This window comes from Bufo bufo, chromosome 2 (genome assembly GCF_905171765.1).
Source record: "Bufo bufo chromosome 2, aBufBuf1.1, whole genome shotgun sequence".
NCBI lineage: Eukaryota > Metazoa > Chordata > Amphibia > Anura > Bufonidae > Bufo > Bufo bufo.
In genome coordinates this window covers 57,672,159-57,696,352 of record NC_053390.1, presented here as the reverse complement: position 1 = coordinate 57,696,352, position 24,194 = coordinate 57,672,159, and the positions used below count along the sequence as shown (strand labels likewise).

General features: G+C 43.8%; 1 protein-coding gene across 1 annotated transcript in view; it reads right to left on the bottom strand.

The window, feature by feature from the left end:
• Nucleotides 1–9,446: 9,446 nt before the first annotated feature.
• Nucleotides 9,447–24,194, bottom strand: part of LOXHD1 (lipoxygenase homology PLAT domains 1) — a 201,941-nt gene continuing 187,193 nt past the window's right edge. The window contains exons 44-47 of the mRNA XM_040421148.1: nucleotides 14,984–15,154; nucleotides 14,770–14,908; nucleotides 10,993–11,154; nucleotides 9,447–10,097 (exon numbers count right to left, since the gene is read on the bottom strand). Coding sequence (XP_040277082.1) covers nucleotides 9,617–10,097; nucleotides 10,993–11,154; nucleotides 14,770–14,908; nucleotides 14,984–15,154 — 953 coding nt within the window. The 3' untranslated portion in view covers nucleotides 9,447–9,616. The remainder of the gene's footprint in view (nucleotides 10,098–10,992; nucleotides 11,155–14,769; nucleotides 14,909–14,983; nucleotides 15,155–24,194) is intronic.

The window sequence follows — 24,194 nt, the reverse complement described above, 5'->3', positions numbered from 1 at the left end:
TGGCTGTAGATTTAGATGTATACAGGGAGGCATAGAACGTATACATGATCTGTGCTACCTGCTCAGGTGAGGTATGTAACACTCCATTAGAATCTCGCAATGCTGCTATAAAGTTAGTCTGGTGTTGAGCCTTGGTCAGCAGGGCAAGTAGTCTCCCTGCTCTTTCTCCTTCCTGAGGGGGTCATTACGTAATTAGTCTCAGCATTTTTAACCCTTAGAAGCAATTCCTGTACTTTAGCCCTACTTTCACTTCTCCTCCCATTAACTTTGGCAATCAATATGCCCCTTAAAAAGGCCTTCATGGCGTCCCATACTACAAGTCGGGAGGAAGTATGTGTGTTGAATTGGAAGAACTCAGCCAACTCCTCCTTAACATGAGATGTATCAGCCAGGACAGTTAACCAGTATGGGTTAAATTTCCAGCACCTTTCTCCCCGAATTAAAGGGGACACTAAACAAACAGTTAGTAGGATAGGGGAATGATCGGATAGTCGCCTAGGGAGATACACGATATCTTGGAGTAGCTGGCCCATTTCTTCATTACCAAGGATCATATCTATCCTAGACAATGATTTATATGTACTTGAGTAACACGAATATACTCTAGCTTCTGGGTTCCTAAGTCTCCAAAAGTCAAGCAAGGAAGCTTCCTGTAAAATGCGCCCAAAGGGGGTTACTTCCCTATTAACCGTTAGTGTGGTATCATTAAATTTATCTAGTACAGGGTTAATCATATTGTTGAAATCTCCCAATAAGACCACAGGAATACTCGGGAGGTCTATAATAAGTGATATCAACTTTTTAAGGACTATTGGTGAATAGGGTGGGGGTATATACACACCAATAATAATGCATTCAGTGTTATATAATTTACCATGTAAAAATATAAAGCGCCCTTCTGTATCCACACGTTTTGTCTTGCATTCAAATGGGATGGCTCTGTGCATAAGAATGCTCACACCCCTGGCATACGTAGAATACGTGGCATGAAAACATTGCCCGGCCCACTGAGGGGTAAGCAAACGGGTTTGATGTTAAATGAGTTTCCTGAAGGCAACATATTAATGGTTGGTATTGCTTCAGACTATCTATGACCGCCCTTCTTTTGATTGCGTCTTTAATGCCCCTAACATTCCAACTTAGGAATTTAACTGAGTTAGGCTACTTTCACACTAGCGTTCGGAGCGGATCCATCTGATGTTTCATCAGACGGATCCGCTCCGATAATGCAGACGTTTGCATCCGTTCAGAACGGATCCGTCTGCATTATTACTTAGAAAATTTTCTAAGTCTGAAAGTAGCCTGAGCGGATCCGTCCAGACTTTACATTGAAAGTCAATGGGGGACGGATCTGCTTGAAGATTGAGCCATATAGTGTCATCTTCAAGCGGATCCGTCCCCATTGACTTACATTGTAAGTCTGGACGGATCCGCTCGCCTCCGCACGGCCAGGCGGACACCCGAACGCTGCAAGCTGCGTTCAGGTGTCCGCTCACTGAGCGGAGGCTGAACGCTGGCAGACTGATGCATTCTCAGCGGATCCGCGTCCACTGAGAATGCATTAGGGCTGGACGGCTGCGTTCGGGGCCGCTCGTAAGCCCCTTCAAACGGAGCTCACGAGCGGACACCCGAACGCAGGTGTGAAAGTAGCCTTAGCCATACTCGATATTTACATATGGTGAATATTTCGCCAGCTCAGTCAAGGACCTCTCCCTCACAGTGTCAGTTTTAGAAGACAATACAAAATTTCTAATAGGATACCTCTTAAAGAACATTCTCATGGCTGCAAAGATTAAACAAATTCTCCAAAACCTTTTAATCTCAACATAAACCCTCGTAGGCGGGTTACTGAGTTCGCCAACTAGTTCCCTCCTGGCATTCCCATACCGGGACTGGAGGCGTAAAGAACAACAGAACCCATCGGCGTCATCAGGCCCAGGGGTAACAAATATTACCCAGTGGAGGGGTGACAAGCACATAGTTAACTGCACTACCGTGCTCAATAGAACTGTATATAACCAAGCTTAAACAGTTAAACCATTAGTATCCGAGCTCCCGCCCGATTCCCGGACAGTATGCATTCAGAACAATCTTGTCATAGACATCAAAGACTGGATTGGATCATAGTAGAGAAATAAACTAATATCACTTATGATTACATTGCAATAAGACTCTATGAGGTATATCGCAAACACACACTCAGTCATACACCCTGCCCAGAAATACTTATATAGCCGGGGACTTTAAGAATCACAGCAGCTCAGACTCCATCCACATTCTGTCTTGCTTCTCTTAACTGGCGTTCATGACGGTCCAACCACCGCAGAGCTTCCTTGGGGTCTTCAAAAAAGGATGTATTTCCCAACGCCGCAATTCTCAGCTTTGCTGGATAGATCATGGAGTAGGAGACGTCCAGTCCTCTCAGCCGTCTTTTAATATCAAGGAATCTCGCCCTTTTTTTTTGGACCTCCATAGAATAATCAGGAAAGAAGGATATCTTGTGCCCATCAATAGATATTTCCGGAAGTTCTCTAGCTTTTCTGAGGATGATGTCACGATCCCTGTAGTGGAGAACTTTCATGAGTACAGGCCTTGGCGGAGCACCTGGGGGTAAAGGGCGGGTAGGGACCCTGTGGGCTCTCTCTATCGCAAATAAAGGAGTCAAAGTTTCGGGTCCAAACTGATCCTTCACCCATTTCTCAAAGAATTCAGTAGGCTTCGCCCCTTCCACTTTTTCCGGAAGCCCCACCAGTCTGACATTATTTCTGCGCAGGCGATTTTCCAAGTCGTCTTGCTTAGCCATGAGGGAATCCAACTGGCGTGCTTGGTTAGCTGACTCTCTCTTAATGGGTGTTATGGCATCTTCCACATCCCCCATACGATCTTCCAGGGCAGTGGTACGTTCCGCCAAACGTTTCAAATCGTGCCGCACAATGGAGATATCCTCTTTTATAGTCCCCACCTGCAGCGCAGTTAATGATTTACCACATTTTGCAATGGCTCTCATAACATCTTTAAGTGTGGGCTCTTCAGTGTCTGAATCAGGAGCATCCGCCCCGGTGTCCGCATCGCAGGCCAGCAGAGGATCATATCTATTTGGGCTGCAGACTTCTCTTATGTCTGCTCCAGCCTCTTCCTCCTCAATAAATTGCCTATTGGCAGATGAAGCCCGCTTATTTCTGTCCCCTGTAGCCTGTGAAAGAGCGGCGTCTCGTGCATACTTGCCGAGTCTCACTGCAGCCTCTTTCTGTATTGTGCCTGCGCGCTCCCGGCGGCTCGGCGTGTCGGGCCCGGCGACATCTTGGATCTCCCTGGCTGCACCCCGTCCTTCTCTCTTTCTGGACATGGCGGCAGGATCGGTGGTTCTAAGCAGCAGGACTTCACTCCTCAACTGACTGGCGATATCGGCGGCTCAGGAGGGTATAATTTGTGCAGGTACAGATGTGTCCACAGGATAAATTGCCGGGTTCAGTGCGGGAGCTCAGCGAACTTGCTGCCGCTCACATGCCTGGCTAGCCACGCCCCCCCCCCAGCTAGTCATTCTGGAGAAATTCAGCACCACATGGGCCCTTCCCATCAATTTAAAAAAGACTAGCACTATGGTGTTCCAGAGAAGGAAAACAAAGTTAGCCAGGCCCCCTACCTTCACGCTACACACCCGCCCTCTTACAGCCACCAACAGGTACACCTACCTGGGTCTGATAATTGTCCAAACTGGGAGCTTCAAATCAGCCATTGAGGAGCTGAAAGACAAAGCATGCAAGACCTTCTACAACATCAGAAGACGACTGTTCCACCTCAAAGCAACCGTGAGGGTCTGGCTTAAAATCTTTGACTCTGTCATTGAACCAATACTCCTGTATGGCAGTGAAGTCTGGGGCCCTCACACATACCCTGACTGGTCAAGATGGGATTCCAGCCTAACAGAAATATTCCACCTGGAATTCTGTAAGCATCTCCTCCAGGTCCATCGGAGCACCTTTAACAGTGCCTGTCGAGGGGAGCTGGGCAGATTCCCTCTACACTTTACAATCCAGAAGAGGGCGCTATCATTCTGGGGCCATCTACATGATAGTAGTAAAATCTCCCATCACCATAAAGTCTTGCTACACCAATGGATCCCAGGCAAGGCAAAGCCCCAAAATCAACTTACTGTAACCCAGCCCGACCAGAAAATCACCCCACACCACCTGACAAAAGCCGGGATCAGGAACACAGTAAACGAGACAAGAGGAATTCGTTAGTGAATGGAGGAAGGAGGTAAGAGCATCCCAGAAGCTGATGGTGTACCAGAGCCTGAATAGAGAAAAAAGACAATGCACCAGTACTCTGCAAACCAGATAAAGTACAATAATGCCATAGTCACAAAAAATATTCAAGTGCTAATGCTACGCTTATTTATGAAGTGAGATGCTTGGCAAATGCATTTTGTACAAAACCATTTGAGCCCGTCTGCCAAACGTCAAGGCGATCTCTGTAAGACGGGAACCTAACACTAAATACTACCTGTTATGCACCATAATGGCCGCCATTAGGTTCAGGAAGTGTTGGTTCCACATGCATGCTGGGTCCACTCTGCCTTTTACAATTTTTGGTGCCATAATGGCCTCCATTACTTCCAGGGGATGCAGGTACCAACATGCATGCCAAGCCCACTCCATACCTCTCCTGGCGCCAGACGGCTTCCAATGAATGTAGTGAGAGCAGGCCTCAGCTTTATACTGAAACTAATTAAAATCAGCCTATCGGGCAGACAGACTAATCAGGAGTGCACGACTCGCTGGAGTGCCACATCTCCAGCATAGTAAATCTGCAAAAAAAGGGGGTTAGTCAGCACATCCCAATGCACAGGTGCACACTGCCATGGCTAGAAACATAGCCTGTCCGCCCCATAGGCTGATTTTAATTAGTTTCAGTATAAAGCTGTAGTCTGCTCTCACTACATTTATTGGAAGCTGTCTGGCACCAGGAAAGGTATGGAGTGGGCTCGGCATGCATGTTGGTACCTGCATCCCCTGGAAGTAATGGAGGCCATTATGGCACCAAAAATGGTAAAAGGCAGAGTTGACCCAGCATTCATGTTGAACCAACACTTCCTGAACTTTATGGCGGCCATTATGGCGCATAACAGGTAGTTTTTAGTGTTAGGTTCCCGTCTTACAGAGATCGCCATAACGTTTGGCAGAGGGGCCCAAATGGTTTTGTACAATGCATTTGCCAAGCATCTCACTTCATAAATAAGCGTAGCATTAGCATTTGAATATTTTTTGTGTCTATGGCATTATTGTACTTTATCTGGTTTGCAGAGTGCTCAGAATTGTTATTTCATGGGGAATACAAGTGTAGTGATGTCGCGAACATAAAATTTTCAGTTCGCGAACAGCGAACGCGAACTTCCGCAAATGTTCGCGAACTGGCGAACCGGGCGAACCGCCATAGACTTCAATAGACAGGCGAATTTTAAAACCCACAGGGACTCTTTCTGGCCACAATAGTGATGAGAAAGTTGTTTCAAGGGGTCTAACACCTGGACTGTGGCATGCCGGAGGGGGATCTATGGCAAAACTCCCATGGAAAATTACGTAGTGGACGCAGAGTCGGGTTTTAATCCATAAAGGGCATAAATCAACTAACATTCCTAAATTGTTTGGAATAACGTGCTTTAAAACATCCAGTGTGTGTATACGATCAGGTATGATGTTGGCACTGGCAGTGGGCACACTACAGTCAGTGGAAGAGGGCCTGACACACTGACTGGCAGCAGGCAAGCAACTGAATTTAGACTACTGTCTAAAAATTAAATGCCTTATTTATCGGCAAGCTACTGTGCCACCCGGTATCAGTGGTTGGCACTGGCAGTGGGCACACTACAGTCAGTGGAAGCGGGCCTGACACACACTGGCAGCAGGCAAGCAACTGAAATTACACTAAAGTGTAAAAATTAAATGCCTTATTTATCGGCAAGCTACTGTGCCACCCGGTATGAGTGGTTGGCACTGGCAGTGGGCACACTACAGTCAGTGGAAGAGGGCCTGACACACACTGGCAGCAGGCAAGCAACTGAATTTAGACTACTGTCTAAAAATTAAATGCCTTATTTATCGGCAAGCTACTGTGCCACCCGGTATCAGTGGTTGGCACTGGCAGTGGGCACACTACAGTCAGTGGAAGCGGGCCTGACACACACTGGCAGCAGGCAAGCAACTGAATTTAGACTACTGTCTAAAAATTAAATGCCTTATTTATCGGCAAGCTACTGTGCCACCCGGTATCAGTGGTTGGCACTGGCAGTGGGCACACTACAGTCAGTTGAAGTCGGCCTGACACACACTAGCAGCAGGCAAGCAGCTGAAATTACACTAAAGTGTAAAAATTAAATGCCTTTTTTATGCAAAGTCCTGTGCCAGCCGGTATGAGTGGTGGGCACTGGCAGTGGGCACACTACAGTCAGTGGAAGTCAGCCTGACACACACTGGCAGGCAACTAACCTTAGATTAAAGTGTAAAAATTAAGTGCCTATTTTTTAAGCAAAGTCCTGTGCCACTCGGTATGACAGGGGTGGGCACTGGCAGTGGGCACACTACAGTCAGTTGAAGTCGGCCTGACACACACTAGCAGCAGGCAAGCAGCTGAAATTACATTAAAGTGTAAAAATTAAATGCCTTTTTTAAGCAAAGTCCTGTGCCAGCCGGTATGAGTGGTGGGCACTGGCAGTGGGCACACTACAGTCAGTGGAAGTCAGCCTGACACACACTGGCAGGCAACTAACCTTAGATTAAAGTGTAAAAATTAAGTGCCTATTTTTTAAGCAAAGTCCTGTGCCACTCGGGATGACAGGGGTGGGCACTGGCAGTGGGCACACTACAGTCAGTTGAAGTCGGCCTGACACACACTGGCAGGCAACTAACCTTAGATTAAAGTGTAAAAATGAAGTGCCTTTTTTTTAAGCAAAGTCCTGTGCCACACGGGATGACAGGGGTGGGCACTGGCAGTGGGCACACTACAGTCAGTTGAAGTCGGCCTGACACACACTAGCAGCAGGCAAGCAGCTGAAATTACACTAAAGTGTAAAAATTAAATGCCTTTTTTATGCAAAGTCCTGTGCCAGCCGGTATGAGTGGTGGGCACTGGCAGTGGGCACACTACAGTCAGTGGAAGTCAGCCTGACACACACTGGCAGGCAACTAACCTTAGATTAAAGTGTAAAAATTAAGTGCCTATTTTTTAAGCAAAGTCCTGTGCCACTCGGTATGACAGGGGTGGGCACTGGCAGTGGGCACACTACAGTCAGTTGAAGTCGGCCTGACACACACTAGCAGCAGGCAAGCAGCTGAAATTACATTAAAGTGTAAAAATTAAATGCCTTTTTTAAGCAAAGTCCTGTGCCAGCCGGTATGAGTGGTGGGCACTGGCAGTGGGCACACTACAGTCAGTGGAAGTCAGCCTGACACACACTGGCAGGCAACTAACCTTAGATTAAAGTGTAAAAATTAAGTGCCTATTTTTTAAGCAAAGTCCTGTGCCACTCGGTATGACAGGGGTGGGCACTGGCAGTGGGCACACTACAGTCAGTTGAAGTCGGCCTGACACACACTGGCAGGCAACTAACCTTAGATTAAAGTGTAAAAATGAAGTGCCTTTTTTTTAAGCAAAGTCCTGTGCCACACGGGATGACAGGGGTGGGCACTGGCAGTGGGCACACTACAGTCAGTTGAAGTCGGCCTGACACACACTAGCAGCAGGCAAGCAGCTGAAATTACACTAAAGTGTAAAAATTAAATGCCTTTTTTATGCAAAGTCCTGTGCCAGCCGGTATGAGTGGTGGGCACTGGCAGTGGGCACACTACAGTCAGTGGAAGTCAGCCTGACACACACTGGCAGGCAACTAACCTTAGATTAAAGTGTAAAAATTAAGTGCCTTTTTTTAAGCAAAGTCCTGTGCCACACGGAATGACAGGGGTGAGCACTGGCAGTGGGCACACTACAGTCTGTGGGCCTGCAGCTCCTCACACACAGGCAGGCCAGGCAACTGCAATATGTATATAAAGGAAAAAAAAAAAGCAGACTAATGTTGCAGCCCTAAAAAGGGCTTTTTGGGGTGCTGTCAGGACGCTGTCCTTACAGCAGAGATCAGATGAGTCTTTCAGGACTGGAGTGGACACTGAATTCACTAGCCTAGCTATCGATTTCCCAATTAAATCAGCAGCAGTTACAGTCTCCCTCCTCTCACTAAGACTGCAGCTTCAGAATGAATCTAAAATGGATGCTGTGCAGGAGGTGGGAGGGTCTGGGAGGGAGGGTATGCTGCTGATTGGCTGGAATGTGTCTGCTGACTGTGAGGTACAGGGTCAAAGTTTGCTCAATGATGATGTATAGGGGGCGGACCGAACATCGCATGTGTTCGCCCGGCAGAGGCGAACGCGAACAAGCTATGTTCGCCGGGAACTGTTCGCCGTCGGATAGTTCGGGCCATCTCTATACAAGTGTAGTACCCCAAACCTGGGGGTAGTACGATTGCAACTGCAATGGTTTGTAATGTAATATAATGTCACAATTTGTACACCAGCAGATGGGGTACGGTTAGCAATGTTTGAAAACAGGAATGGTACTTACCATCTCATTCCTCCCCTCTTGGTCGTAGTGGGCTGGTCTGACTTCCTGCCAAGGGAGGGGCTGAGCAAGTTAAAGTCAGTTTTAGAGAGGAAAGTAAGGCATGAAGCAGCATGCAATCCATCTCCTGCTCCTCCAGGCTAGATGGACAAGAGAGGTGGCTCATCTAGGGGGACATCATTGCCCCAGAGACACTGCAGGGTGCTAGGCCACAGAAGATTTGCAAACCGCAGCATATTTTAGTCAGCAGAGTGATCAAGAAGTCAAGCTATCGAGTTTCCGCTGCAAGATGGTGAGAAACACGTCAAGACACCATCACACAGTTCAGGACAGGCATACCTAAAAGTCTACATCATACAAGGGACACCTACAGCTACATGTGGGAATCCAGCGTGAGACAGCGTCAGCTAGCTAGTGTCATCTTCTGCCACATTGCCAGTCATCATACCTCATTATCTAGGAGGAGAGAAATTGCACTTTGGAAGAACTTTTGCTGCTCCAATCCTCTCCACCAGCTCCTCGGGGGTCACTGCACAAGTAGTTACTACAACAGACACATCAGGACAGGTAACATATCCTCTTTAAAGCATGGAGAAAAGACAGATCAGCAGCCAGAGCTTATAACACAGATAACAGCCATTCACCAACCATTGTTTAACCCCTAGTCCTGAGGATAAAGTAGGTCCCCGAATATAGGGAAGGCTAGAAAAGGAAAACTTAAAAAAATGAAATACAATAATTTATCCATTTATTACGCTTCTTGCCATTGTGTATGACATCAGGTTCATTATCCAGTTATTTTCTCCTGATTTCCATAGTCCTAAAGCCGCTGGATCTTGGCCAGTCTATGCATTAATACAGTGAGAGGTTTTATTATATATAGAGTCAATCTTTTATACACATTATACAAAGTCTGAATACAAAAAAAGTTATAAAATACATCTTAATTTTATAGAAGTGGCAGAGGACACGAGTGAGCTACGCAGCTCTATGCCGGGTGAGGTCTTCAGTACACTGGGTAGAGCTCTCGCCAGGTTTCACCATCTCCCCTTTTCTTGTCCAACCACTTGCCGCATGGGAATATGGTAGTGACACCAGTGGCAGAATTAGTCACCTCCACCCTCTCCAGCAGCCACCCGGGGTTCAGCCCACTGTTGTCATGCTCCACCCGCACTTTCTTCATCTCGCCCAAGTCTAAGGTCTCGATGTAGAAGCGGTTGGTCTTTCCGCGTTCAAAGAGGTTCCTCATCTTCTGCTTCAGGGCATGCTTGCCGGAGTCACCGTTAGAACCGTACATGATGAGGAAGACGTTGGCATCCGTCCCAGCTCCTTTTTCAAAACCGGTGACTATAATGACTTCGTACTTCACGGGCACCAAGCTTCGGGCTCGGCTGGCGAAGCTCTCAATGGTCTTGGCACATTCGAAGACTTTGTAGTCATCTCGTTTGTTACGCAGGGGGATCTTGGCATTGCAGTTGAAAATATATCTGGAAAATAAATGAAGGTAATATTGAAATCCTGTCTGTAAAATGGAAAGGACCATGAGAATATTTTCTTAAAATTTACATTTCCAACACCATCTCTAAGTGATTAACCACATCCTTTCTCAAACCCGTTTACCCTTTAAATTATGAGGTGAACTCCTTCTTCCTCTTCTTAACATAAATCCACTGCACTTCCCTACAGCCACCACTAAGGGGAGCTCAGTGCAAAAGAGATTTTACAGATTCCATTGAGGTCAATGGTAACTGTATACATTCCTATGTACGGAGCTCCCACTAGTGGTGGCTGTAGGTAGACAGTTTTATACTGTACTATGTGAGGAGGAGCAGGAGATGTGGAGAAGTATGGGGGAGATTTATTAATGTATTTAATTGCCTTTTCGACTTTTTTGTACAGAAAATTTGGTGAAAGCGGTTCTAAAGAATACTTTTTTAAATAAAATTTTTTTTGTAAATTAACCAGAAATCTCACAGTCTAAGTTTTGTGATGAGCTCTGTAGTATCTGTGTATACATCTTAGAGTTAAAATTAACATATTCATATAAAGATAAATCTTTTGCCATTTAGGTCAAGCCGTGTTGCCCCTTTAAATTTAAAGGAGAACTCCACTTTTGGTTTATGCACACAATTTAATACTTAAAATCCAACTTAAATGTTTATAAATACTCTGCTCCACAAGTCTCACAGCATCTTCTCCTCCATTCATGTCCAAAGCTACATTCCAAACTCTACCACTTTCCTCCCTGTTACTAGACAGCAGTGCATTCTGGGAAGGGACAGCTTTGGAGGTGATTGGAGTATAAAACTCAAAACGAGTAAAGGTAACCAAGCTTATGTGCTGGAATCAACTACACCCAATATCTGTGGATTCATCACTTACTGGTTCCCAAGCTCAGTCTCAGTAATGGTGATCTCCTTCACGTGCCAATAGGAATCTGGTTTAGGTGTAAACTTCCTCCCATCCTTAGGACAATGCCCGACACATATAGCAGCGATGTCACCTACATTTTTGGAGGAGAACTTGAATACATCTGTTGCGTTCCTGTCAAAGACAAATATGTTACCATAGAAAAAAATGGATTCCAAGAAACGTAATGTCAGAAAATATTATTTTACTGAAGGAGTAGTAGATGCTTGGAGCAAACATAGCACACGGCCGAGGGAGAGGAGCAGACAGGCTTTATTCATGGCTCCCATCAGAAATTTCTGGGTCCCATACAATTTTTATGGGGGGGGGGGAGCAAACATGGCATAGGCTCTGGAGAGAGGGAATGACAAAAGGTGACAGAGCTCTGTGAGGGGTAAGTAAGACGATACACAAAATAATAGGGCTCTCTTGGGTGAGGAGAGGGCTGAGGGAACAGACTGACAGGAGAAGCAGGGAGGGACAGGCTCTATAGAGGAGCAGGGTAGGACAATAGGAAGTGAAGGGTGCTGTGGGGGAAAAATTAGGTGGCAGGGCTCTGCAGGAGGAGGTGCACAGGGAAAGTGGCAGGTGCAAGGGTTAGGTATCCCACAGCCATAGCCGGGCTGGCAGACGTTTATGCCTCGTTTTCACAAACAGCTCAGAAATCCCATTGTGAAGAAGAAAGAGGCTGGCTCCCCCTGCTTTCAGGGGTCCATAAACAGAATCTGTCATCTCCAAACACCCTCTAAACTAGAGGTGTATAGTGTCAATGACGCTGAATTAAAGTATATCATTTTTATCCTCATACTCGCTTGCATTCTGACGCTGTGGTCCTAAAAACAGTCAGTAAAATGCATTGAGAGGACTCCTGGGCTCATGCACATAATAAAGAGGACTCGAGGAGTCCTCTCAATGCACTTTACTGATGTTTTTGAGGAGCACAGCGTCAGAATGCAAGTAAGTATGAAGATAACGATCATAGGGATATTTATCTTAATCCCTCCGCACTGCTGGTGGATGCTCCAAGGTTCTGTGGAGACCTCTACATAACTTTGGCGCTTCCTTTAGCAGGCCTTGCGACATACTAAAATCTATGCCAGCTCTCTTGCTAGCGTAGATTTAAGTCATTTTCCACACCAAAAACTGGCATGGAAAATGATAAATGAGAAAGGCCTGCCAGCCCGCCCACACCGTGCCACCTTTTCTTGCCACTAGGTAAAAGTGGCGTGAGTGGCTAAAAGTCACAGATTTTGCCGCAAAAAAAAACATTGCGGCAACATCTTCGACATTAGTACACCAAGAAGTGGCATATAATTCATAATAAATGTCCCCCTATATACTTGAACTCAGCGTCATTGACACTATACACCACTTACTCTAGTTTAGAGGGTGTTTCGAAGCTGTAACATAGGCCCTGCAACATAAATGGGGGTAGTTCACCAATTAACTTTATATGAGTCAGAAGGGGATGATTTAGAGGGTGGAGGCAACAGTGGCCTGTTCTTTTTATCTTTGTGGCCAGGTGGTTAAAATATAGATGGCACTAAAAGGAGTCCTATATCCCCAGAGGCTGGAATCGGGAAACGATGCAACATTATAATCTAGATATTTACACAGTATATATATCGTGGGGATTCGCTCTGGTAGACAGGGTGTGTGGATTCAGTACAGAGGCAAATTACCAGTTCTTAAATCAAACTTCCGTGTTTATTCACACAAAGAAAAAACAAAATGTCACTTTGCAGTCTTGGTGTTAGTTCACACACAATGGAAAGTCCACATATCAAAAAATCACCTTGTTGGCAGTTCTACCTCCAGCAGTCCATAGCAGGCTTTTAGGGGGCCGTTTCCCTTACAGACGGGTCTCAGCCCTCCAGCACAGCACAAGCCTCAGATCCCAGCACACACACCTCCTGAGCTCCACTGTCAGACTGAGGTAATCCTCCTCACCTGGCAGTGCTGGCTGGTTTTTAGGCCTGGCAAAACTCAGCCTGGAACATGGGGAGTAGTCACCCACCCAGCACTTTGACTACTCCCAGTAAGAGCCGTCCCGGATCTGCTATATAGCCATACTAAGTATTAAGGTGTCAAACAGCAACTGCTGCTGACACATAAAAAACAGCTCTTACTCCACCGAGGCCAGGAACCTCGGTGACACGTACCTATCATCCACGATGATTCCTTGTACCTTCTTACAATATATATATATATATATATATATATATATTGGTATGGGGTTCAACAATTAAGGAGGGGGCATTTCCACTCAGAAATAAGGTGCAGTTAGAGATGACTGTAAATAGTAGTAAGTAATTGAGTAGCCCCATCTATTTTCTATACAGCCTCAAGGTCACATAGTCTGTGTGCATTATCCTCTCTGTGACATCACTGTGTTTATTATCTCTGTACTGTGACATCACTGTGTTTATTATCCCTGTACTGTGACATCACTATGTTTATTGTCCCTGTACTGTGACATCGTGTTTATTATCCCTGTACTGTGACATCACTGCGTTTATTATCTCTGTACTGTGACATCACCGTGTTTATTATCTCTGTACTGTGACATCACTGTGTTTTTTTATCTCTGTACTGTGACATCACTGTGTTTATTATCTCAGTACTGTGACATCACTGTGTTTATTTCCCCTGTACTGTGACATCACTGTGTTTATTATCCCTGTACTGTGACATCACTGTGTTCAGTGTTGGACTGGGGTACCTAGGGCCCACCAGTAAAATTTATTTTGGGGGCCCACCATACAGATACATTCAAATATAATAAATAATCTAACAAGTGTTTTATATGAACATAGGCGGGTTGAGATGCTGTACATTGTATATATATATATATATATATATATGTAGTGCAGTAAATCTAATGTGTTATGTGACACTTATGCAGGAGGTAGAAGACTAGGGGCCAACTTTGCTCAGGGGCCCATCGGGGGATTACCCTGTACCCCTGTGGGCCAGTCCGAGCCTGACTGTGTTTATTATCCCTGTACTGTGACATCACTGTGTTTATTATCCCTGTACTGTGACATCACTGTGTTTATTATCTCAGTACTGTGACATCACTGTTTATTATCCCTGTACTGTGACATCACTGTGTTTATTATACCTGTACTATGACATCACTGTATTTATTATCTCTGTACTGTGACATCACTGTGTTTATTATCCCTGTACTGTGACATCACTGTGTTTATCTCTGTACTGTGACATCACTGTGTTTATTATCCCTGTACTGTGACATCACTGTGTTTATTATCCCTGTACTGTGACATCACTGTGTTTATTATCCCTGTACTGTGACATCACTGTGTTTATTATCCTTGTACTGTGACATCACTGTGTTTATTATCCCTGTACTATGACATCACTGTGTTTATTATCTCTGTGCTGTGACATCACTGTGTTTATTATCCCTGTACTGTGACATCACTGTTTTATTATCCCTGTACTGTGACATCACTGTGTTTATTATCTCTGTACTGTGACATCACTGTTTATTATCCCTGTACTATGACATCACTGTGTTTATTATTACTCCAGTACAATGACATAACTGTGTTTATTATCCTAGTAAGATAATATCACAGTGTGCATTTTTCCTGTTATTATCCATATTATAGCTTTTCATGTTCTAAACCTGCAGCTAAAGGTGTATCATGTTAAATTATTACAAATTTTACCACCATATTCAGAACTGGTACCACAACCAATAAGCAGAGCCAGAGGACTCACTGTGCAAATCTCCTCTTCTTGGAGGAGTTTTCCAGCATCATCTCCTTAGATCTTCCTTTCTTCCCCTCTAGAATTATCCACACATTCTCCTTGGTTTCAGCATCTTCTCTGTCACTTGTTATGGTCACAATCTCATAAGCTGGAAAAAGCATAAGAAGGGTTACTCACAAACTGCCCATCACCAACTATGAGTACCCGTAGAGCATGCACTCACATGTGCGTTCCTTCAGGTCCAGAATATCATTGTTGGCACAGGCGAGTTCTCTTGTGATTTGCTTGTCATCTGCATTCTTGGCCAACCACCGGTCACATTGAAAGCGGAAAGTCTTGTTCATCGACTCATCTTTGATGTCAATGAATTCCAGGTGCCATCCGGGGCCAAGGCCTACAAAGATATTTTGGTTATAGATGTGATGTGTACAGATCTACATAAAACAATTGTGCCACCTGTAGTGCGTGACTGAAGATTGGAAGGAGAACTTTAGTATGGGGGGGTAGTAAAGATGTTTTTGCTAGGACAGGATTGGGCAAAGCAACACAGTTAACTACTGGCTGCCCAATTTAGTGACCAGCTCGACTGTGTCTTGAAGACATCAATAAACGTTCAGTTATGAAGTCTCAGGTTGAACGGCTGAGATGAAGGTCGGGTACTTAAGCCAACCACAAGTGATATAGACCACTTTCTGATTTTGGGATCAGATGAAAATCTGATTTGTTTGGTGGCCCTTTGATTGTCCTCCTATCCACTCTGACAGGACCAGATGTGATGACGTTTACACTGCCTAGTCCTGTCAATCAAAGTGCAGAGGGTGCAGCAGTTGCAGAGAGAGAAGAGCCTCTAGGTGTAACGACAACGCACCCGTTGCTCCTAGAAGCTCTGTTGCATATATTAAAACTTCATTTTTCACAGCACATATGAACATGGGACCAACACAGATGTCTTCAGCTGCCAAGCGGACATGTAACAGGTCAGCCAGTGTCATAGGGACAAATCTGCTGACAGATGGCCTTCAATTTAGTGGCAGTGGTGTCTCTTGGAATTGCTTTTGATTAATAGTGGCTCACCCCTCCTGTCACTATGGTAACAGCGCTCTGCTAAAAAGTGGTTCACCTGATCACTTCTTTGTAAGAGACTTGTGTAATTCGTTAGCAGGCACTCACCATCTGTATTTCATACATATACTAGGTTTATTAATAGTAAATAGTAGTAAAATCCATAGTAATTATTCTATCATAAAAAGTGTTAAAAACCATACATGATCAAATAAGACATCAATTGAACATCTACCTAGCGTCTATGAATGCACTCTTTGCTATTATATTGTTATTTTATTTTCATTTTATCCAGTATATTTTTACATTGGATGGCAAATGTTTCGTGTTTGATGTTCAATTGATGTCTTATTTGATCATGTATGGTTTTTAACACTTTTTATGATAGAATAATTACTATGGATTTTACTACTATTTACTATTAATAAACCTAGTATATGTATGAAATACAGATGGTGAGTGCCTGCTAACGAATTACACAAGTGGTGTCTCTTAGTTGTTCCTCCGATTAGTCTGGTATTTTGGCACCTCCTGTCCTGCAGATCAATATATTTTCCTTCTTCAGGTTTGGTAGAATCCTAGTTTTGCTCATCAGGAAGCAGCAAGGGCGCCTCCTTGCAATAGAAGGCGCCAGAAGTTGCAATAAATAGAGAAGCCATAAGGTATATGGACATCATAGAGAGAGGTCTCCTCCTTTCATCTACTGGCCAAAGGTTACCTCTGTGGCCTTATTTCCTCTGGTGGCCCCAGTACAACCATATATTGCATCGTCAACCATTCATTTGAATGGACACTTGTGATGTTACATTTCCTCTGGGGAAATATATATGGCCACCTGAAGCCATACCATGTGATGGACGTTTCATACGAGGTGCGGTTGGCTGACCCCATTCTCCCTTTGCAATGAATTAAGACTTTGTGATTATTGCATGGTGTTATCTTGTCCCATTGTGAAGACGAGAACATCATCTTAATTTCTTCCATGGCTTGATGATTCCCACGTATTGCTACAATGTTTCTTTTCCGTCAGTGGGACCCAGTAAACCAGCACGCTAATTGTATCCTGTGTGAATACATTGAAGAATTACATTCCTCTGCCTGAAAAAAAAATTAATTTCATGCATCTTTTTCGGTGAGAAGCAGATGGCTTTGGGGAATTCTAATGAAAGTGGAGCAAATTTCACAAATATGAAGAGAGCTTTAATACGCCGCGTCCTCCACAACCAGTCCCTCCCTGACAGACAGCGATGACTGACAGCCGACATCTCCCCCACCATGGCATAACACAACACTGTGGTCCTTCACATCAAGCCCGTCAGGAGAAGGAGGGGACAGAGGAGGTTTAATCATCTCAATATTTGGACAGGAAGCCTTGCAAGAGTCAACCATGGCCAGCTGCACAATGTCTTGGCGGGAGGAGGGATTCCCAGAGCTCAATATTTGTGATCGTTTTAGGAATATGTAAAAAAAAAATGACCTGTGGTTTTCTTAAAAGGATCCTCTGCATCTTCTAAGGATGGAGGCCTTGTAGGCCACTTTGATAATGAAATATTTTATTTTAAAAACATATATGATTTGCCATGTACTGCCATACTCTCCTATCCATGCAGGGCCTACAGAACTATTTGTCCTGATCTTCCTTGCTTGTGAATAAAATGCAAACCTAAGAGTAAAGACTGACACTATTTTAAGAGGTATTGGATAGTTATGGCGTATCCTGTTATTGGGCCATAAAATTCCAAGATGGGAATAGCTCTTTAAAGAGGAGCTGTCACCTCTCCTGACATGTCTAAGTCATTTTGGAGCGTCTATTCTTATGGCTCTATGTTGTGCCATTCCTCTATTATTCCATCTAGAAGTTAGGAATGAATTACTAGCAGTTTTGTCATGAACATACAGGAGCGGAGTATGATATCCGTGAGTAGTTTACCTGGCCTAGTGCAGCTGCCCTCTAGATTGCGAGGGAAAGACAACGAGGGCGTTTAGACGCCGCATGAGAGAGCACTATAATGACATTGCCAACAGAGCTGCCATCTTTTCTCACAAGTCCAGCGAGGCACAGGTAAGCCCTTACCTGTGCCTGTGCCATGAGCCGGTCTGAAACAAATGCGGTCACCGGGAGCAGGCAGTTCCGAGAACAGCCACCGGGGGCCTTCATCGGGCTGTTCTCGGAACTGCCTGCTCCCGGTGACCGCATTTGTTTCAGACCGGCTCGTGCACAGGCACAGGTAAGGGCTTACCTGTGCCTCGCTGGACTTGTGAGAAAAGATGGCAGCTCGCATGTGTTCGCGGGCGAACGATGCGAACTGGCCATAACTGATTGCCAATGAAAAGGACACCTCAGTGGCAAGACATGTAAATCAAGTACATAGGGGTAATGCATCGTGCCTTAAATTTGTAGGCATTCAACACATTCCCCAACGGAGAAGAGGGGGGTACTGGGATAATAAGATCCTGAAGGCAGAAGCGAAGTGGATCTTCAAATTAAAAACGGATACGCCATACAATAAAAGATTAGCCATCTAACGATTCAGTCCTCTGTACCCCTGATTCAGCGAGGAATTAACTGACCTCAGAGAGTTCTCACAATACGAGTGTACTTGAACTGCCTAATGCCCCAAAATTCACCCCTCCCATGGAATTCCATCTAGGGGCACTATCTGTCATGTAGTGTCGTCTGGATGTGATTGCAATTTTGCATGAGAGGGGCGGTACATCTGTGGTATCTGTAATAGACATGCTATGTAAGCGTAACTATCCAGCTTGTGAATATCAAGGGTTAATAATTATGCCTTAACCCCTTGAAGGGAAATGGGTCAGATTAGATAGGGGCTAATAAAACCTGTCCCAACTTCTCCATAAGGCCTCATGCACAGGACCGTTCCGTTTTTTTTGCGGTCCGCGGATCCGCAAAAAAAAACGGAAGCCGCCCAAGTGCCTTCCGCAATTTGCGGAACGGAACGGGCGGCCCATTGTAGACATGTCTATTCTTGTCCGCAAAACGGACAAGAATAGGTCATGCTATATTTTTTTTTGCGGGGCTACGGAACGCGTCTTTTGCGGCCCCATTGAAGTGAATGGGTCCGCACCCGAGCCGCAAAAACTGCGGCTCGGATGGGGACCCGAAAAACGGTTGTGTGCATGAGGCCTAAGAAACAGGAAAGGACAAGAAAACCAAATTAGTCTAAATCAATCTACAAATATCTTCCTATTAGGCCTCATGCACACGACCGTTGTTTTGGTCCGCATCCGAGATGCGGACCCATTCACTTCAATGGGCCGCAAAAGATGCGGACAGCACTCTGTGTGCTGTCCGCATCCGTTGCTCCGTTCCGTAGCCCTGCAAAAAAAAATATAACATGTCCTATTCTTGTCTGTTTTGCGGACAAGAATAGGCATTTCTACAATGGGCCGCCCGTTCCGTAAATTGCGGAAGGCACACGGGCGGCTTCCGTTTTTTGCGGATCGCAAAAAAACGGAACGGTCGTGTGCATGAGGCCTTATGCGAAGATCAAGGAAATCAGTAGATAAAGCAGCCATTGTGCACATTAATCCGATATAAACAGGAAGTGAGCAACAACGATCCTAGCCGGGGGCGCGCTTCTAGATCCCCATAGCAACAATCCCGCCCACTACGTGCGTCACACCCAGAAGGCAGGGCAGGGCGGGCCAGGACAGCAGAGCGCTGCCCATTGGCCCTCCTTTGCTCCCTAGGGATTGGTGACCGTCGATATAGGTGGGCGGAGCTCTGAGAATAAAAAGAGACAGAGTCCTTTAGCGAGCTGCGGATGTGCTAGCGGCCATCTAGCAACCCATGTCCTCAGCTCTTTACACAAAATCCCGGTGACAGGTTCCCTTTAAAAACTGTTTGTCATGAAGGTCCAGCTGGGGGTTACTGGTTGGGGGTGTGTCTCTGCACAGTCTGACATTACGGGACAATGACGGATCCTTCACGGTCGAAACACGTACACTTTTTTTCACGGATGTGTCACTGACACGGAAATGAGGAGAAGCGCCCAACACAAACGATAAAACCGTCCTTGTGTTTTTTTCCTATGAATCAGCAGTCATCTGGATTTAGTCACCAAAGCAGGAAAAGATTCCGCAGCGGTGATCGGCCTTTGTAGGATCCGGTGGAAATCCAACTGCCTGCTAATAGACCCTGGCACTAAAGCGTGGCCTGTCAGATAAAATGGAGGCAATTACTTGCATGAAGAGGCCTCTCAAAGAAATGGCAGGAAACAAAGTGAAATATACAATACAGACCAAAAGTTTGGACACACCTTCTCATTCAAAGAGTTTTCTTTATTTTCATGACTATGAAGGCATCAAAACTATGAATTAACACATGTGGAATTATATACATAACAAACAAGTGTGAAACAACTGAAAATATGTCATATTCTAGGTTCTTCAAAGTAGCCACCTTTTGCTTTGATTACTGCTTTGCACACTCTTGGCATTCTCTTGATTAGCTTCAAGAGGTAGTCCCCTGAAATGGTCTTCCAACAGTCTTGAAGGAGTTCCCAGAGATGCTTAGCACTTGTTGGCCCTTTTGCCTTCTCTCTGAGGTCCAGCTCACCCCAAACCATCTCGATTGGGTTCAGGTCCGGTGACTGTGGAGGCCAGGTCATCTGGCGCAGCACCCCATCACTCTCCTTCATGGTCAAATAGCCCTTACTTTCAAAGTTTTCCCAATTTTTAGGCTGACTGACTGATCTTCATTTCTTAAAGTAATGATGGCCACTCGTTTTTCTTTACTTAGCTGCTTTTTTCTTGCCATAATACAAATTCTAATAGTCTATTCAGTAGGACTATCAGCTGTGTATCCACCTGACTTCTCCTCAACGCCACTGATGGTCCCAACCCCATTTATAAGGCAATAAATCCCACTTATTAAACCTGACAGGGCACATCTGTGAAGTGAAAACCATTTCAGGGGACTACCTCTTGAAGCTCATCAAGAGAATGCCAAGAGTGTGCAAAGCAGTAATCAAAGCAAAAGGTGGCTACTTTGAAGAACCTAGAATATGACATATTTTCAGTTGTTTCACACTTGTTTGTTATGTATATAATTCCACATGTGTTAATTCATAGTTTTGATGCCTTCAGTGTGAATCAACAATTTTCATAGTCATGAAAATAAAGAAAACTCTTTGAATGAGAAGGTGTGTCCAAACTTTTGGTCTGTACTGTATATCAGGTCTTCAGAAAATAGGAGAAGCTTCACTAATTAGGAGAAGAGATTGAGGAAGAGCAGGTGATGCGTCTGTTTTTAAAAAGCATCTGTCAGCAGTTTTGTACCTATGACACTGGCTGACGTGTTACATGTGTACTTGGCAGCTGAAGGCATCTGTGTTGGTCCCATGTTCATATGTGCCCGCATTGCTGAGAAAAATGATGTTTTAAAATATGCAAATGAGGTTCTAGGAGCAATGGGGGCGTTGCCGTTAATCCTAAAGGCTCAGATCTATCTGCAACTGCCATGCTGTCTGCACTTTGATTGACAGGACCACGTGTGATGACATTTTCATTGTCTGGTCCCATCAATCAAAGTGCAGAGAGCTGAGCCTTTAGGAGTAATGGCAACGCCCCCTTTGCCCCTAGAGCCTCATTGGCATATATTAAAACATCACGTTTTTCAGCAATACAGGCACATATGAACATGGGACCAACACAGATGATTTCAATGTACATGCAACAGGTCAGCCAGTTTCACTGGTAAGGCTAGGTCTACACGACGACAATAAGTCGCGCGACAGTTAAAGCACAACTACACTGCGACATTTTGTCGCACCAATGTCGCGCGACAATTTTTATAATGATAGTCTATGGTGTCGCACTGCGACATGCTGCGAATGCGATGCGACAGTCGCAGAAAAATCCATTTCGAATGGATTTTTTGCGACTGTCGCGTCGCAGTCACAGCATGTCGCATGTTACAGTGCGACACCATGGACTATCATTATAAAAATTGTCGCGCGACATTGGAGTGACAAATGTCGTTGTGTAGACCTAGCCTAAAAATCTGCTGACAGATGCCATTTGAAAAGATTTTCCATCACCCAGCATGACCTCAGGCACGAGGCACTGGGGTTTGTATGAATGTTTATGGAAGAAGCTCATCACTAGCCATGTGCCCTTCTGGTTAAAGACATTGGAAATATTCTTGGAAATAGGAGCAGTATTATAGTAGTTATATTCTTGTACATAGGAGCAGTATTATAGTAGTTATATTCTTGTACATAGGAGCAGTATTATAGTAGTTATATTCTTGTACATAGGAGCAGTATTATAGTAGTTATATTCTTGTACATAGGAGGCAGTATTATAGTATTTATATTATTCTACACAGGAGGCAGTATTATAGTAGTTATATTCTTGTACATAGGAGGCAGTATTATAGTAGTTATATTCTTGTACATAGGAGCAGTATTATAATAGTTATATTCTTGTACATAGGGGGCAGTATTATAGTATTTATATTTTTCAAAACAGGAGGCAGTATTATAGTAGTTATATTCTTGTTCATAGGAGGCAGTATTATAGAAGTTATATTCTTGTACACAGGAGGCAGTATTATAGTAGTTATATTCTTGTACATAGGAGCAGTATTATAGTAGTTATATTCTTGTACATAGGAGGCAGTATTATAATAGTTATAGTCTTGTACATAGGAGCAGTATTATAGTAGTTATATTCTTGTACATAGGAGGCAGTATTATAGAAGTTATATTCTTGTACATAGGAGCAGTATTATATCAGTTATAGTCTTGTACATAGGGGACAGTATTATAGTAGTTATATTCTTGTACATAGGAGGCAGTATTATAGTAGTTATATTCTTGTACATAGGGGGCAGTATTATAGTAGATATATTCTTGTACACAGGAGGCAGTATTATAGTAGTTATATTCTTGTACATAGGAGCAGTATTATAGTAGTTATATTCTTGTACATAGGAGCAGTATTATAGTAGTTATATTCTTGTACATAGGAGGCAGTATTATAGTAGTTATATTCTTGTACATAGGAGCAGTATTATAGTAGTTGCATACTTGTACATAGGAGGCAGTAGTATAATAGTTAAATTCTTGTACACAGGAGGCAGTATTATAATAGTTATATTCTTGTATATAGGAGACAGTATTATAGTAGTTATATTCTTGTATATAGGAGTAGTATTATAGTAGTTATATTCTTGTACATAGGAGCAGTATTATAGTAGTTATATTCTTGTACATAGGAGGCAGTATTATAGTAGTTATATTCTTGTACATAGGAGGCTGTATTATAGTAATTATATTCTTGTACATAGGAGGCAGTATTATAGTAGTTATATTCTTGTACATAGGAGGCAGTATTACAATAGTCATATTCTTGTATATAGGAGCAGTATTATAGTAGTTATATTCTTGTACATAGGAGCAGTATTATAGTAGTTATATTCTTGTACATAGGAGCAGTATTATAGTAGTTATATTCTTGCACATAGGAGCAGTATTATAGTAGTTATATTCTTGTACATAGGAGCAGTATTACAGTAGTTATATTCTTGTACATAGGAAGCAGTATTATAGTAGTTATATTCTTGCACATAGGAGCAGTATTATAGTAGTTATATTCTTGTACATAGGAGCAGTATTATAGTAGTTATATTCTTGCACATAGGAGCAGTATTATAGTAGTTATATTCTTGCACATAGGAGCAGTATTATAGTAGTTATATTCTTGTACATAGGAGCAGTATTACAGTAGTTATATTCTTGTACATGGGAGGCATCATTGCATTAGTTATAATCTTGCACATAAGTAAAGGAATATAATAATTAATATTAACAATAGATAATTATTAAATCCTACTCTGTTTTCCAAAGTCTTCTGCTATCCTCACATTCCCTGGCTGGAATGACATGTAAATATTTTCTGCAAGCTTCAGGTAATTTACAGTCGTTATATATTACCTCAATAAATAGTTGGCTTTAATACATACAAAAATCTTACATTTGTAAATCTTAATTGACCAGCACAGAGATATCCAATGGCACATAGAGTATCTCTGACTGACGGGTCATCTGCAGCTGCCACAGGCTTCTGTCCACTTTCCATAGTTTCCTATTCACGTTAAAATTTCACAGTTTTCCTGAAATATTAATTTTCCTGGGAGCGGTCCATGGTCGGCCAAGTTACTAATAAATCTGCAAAGCCATTGTTCTATCAGCAGACAGATACAATATGCAAATCTGTCTGAGCCCTAGTGGGAATCTGGAATAACAAGCGTAGACCCCAGGCCCCCCTTCGTTATCTCCTGATTCCTGCTTATCATGTAAATGCATACAAAGTGGATAAAGCTCCCAGAATAGAACAGACAC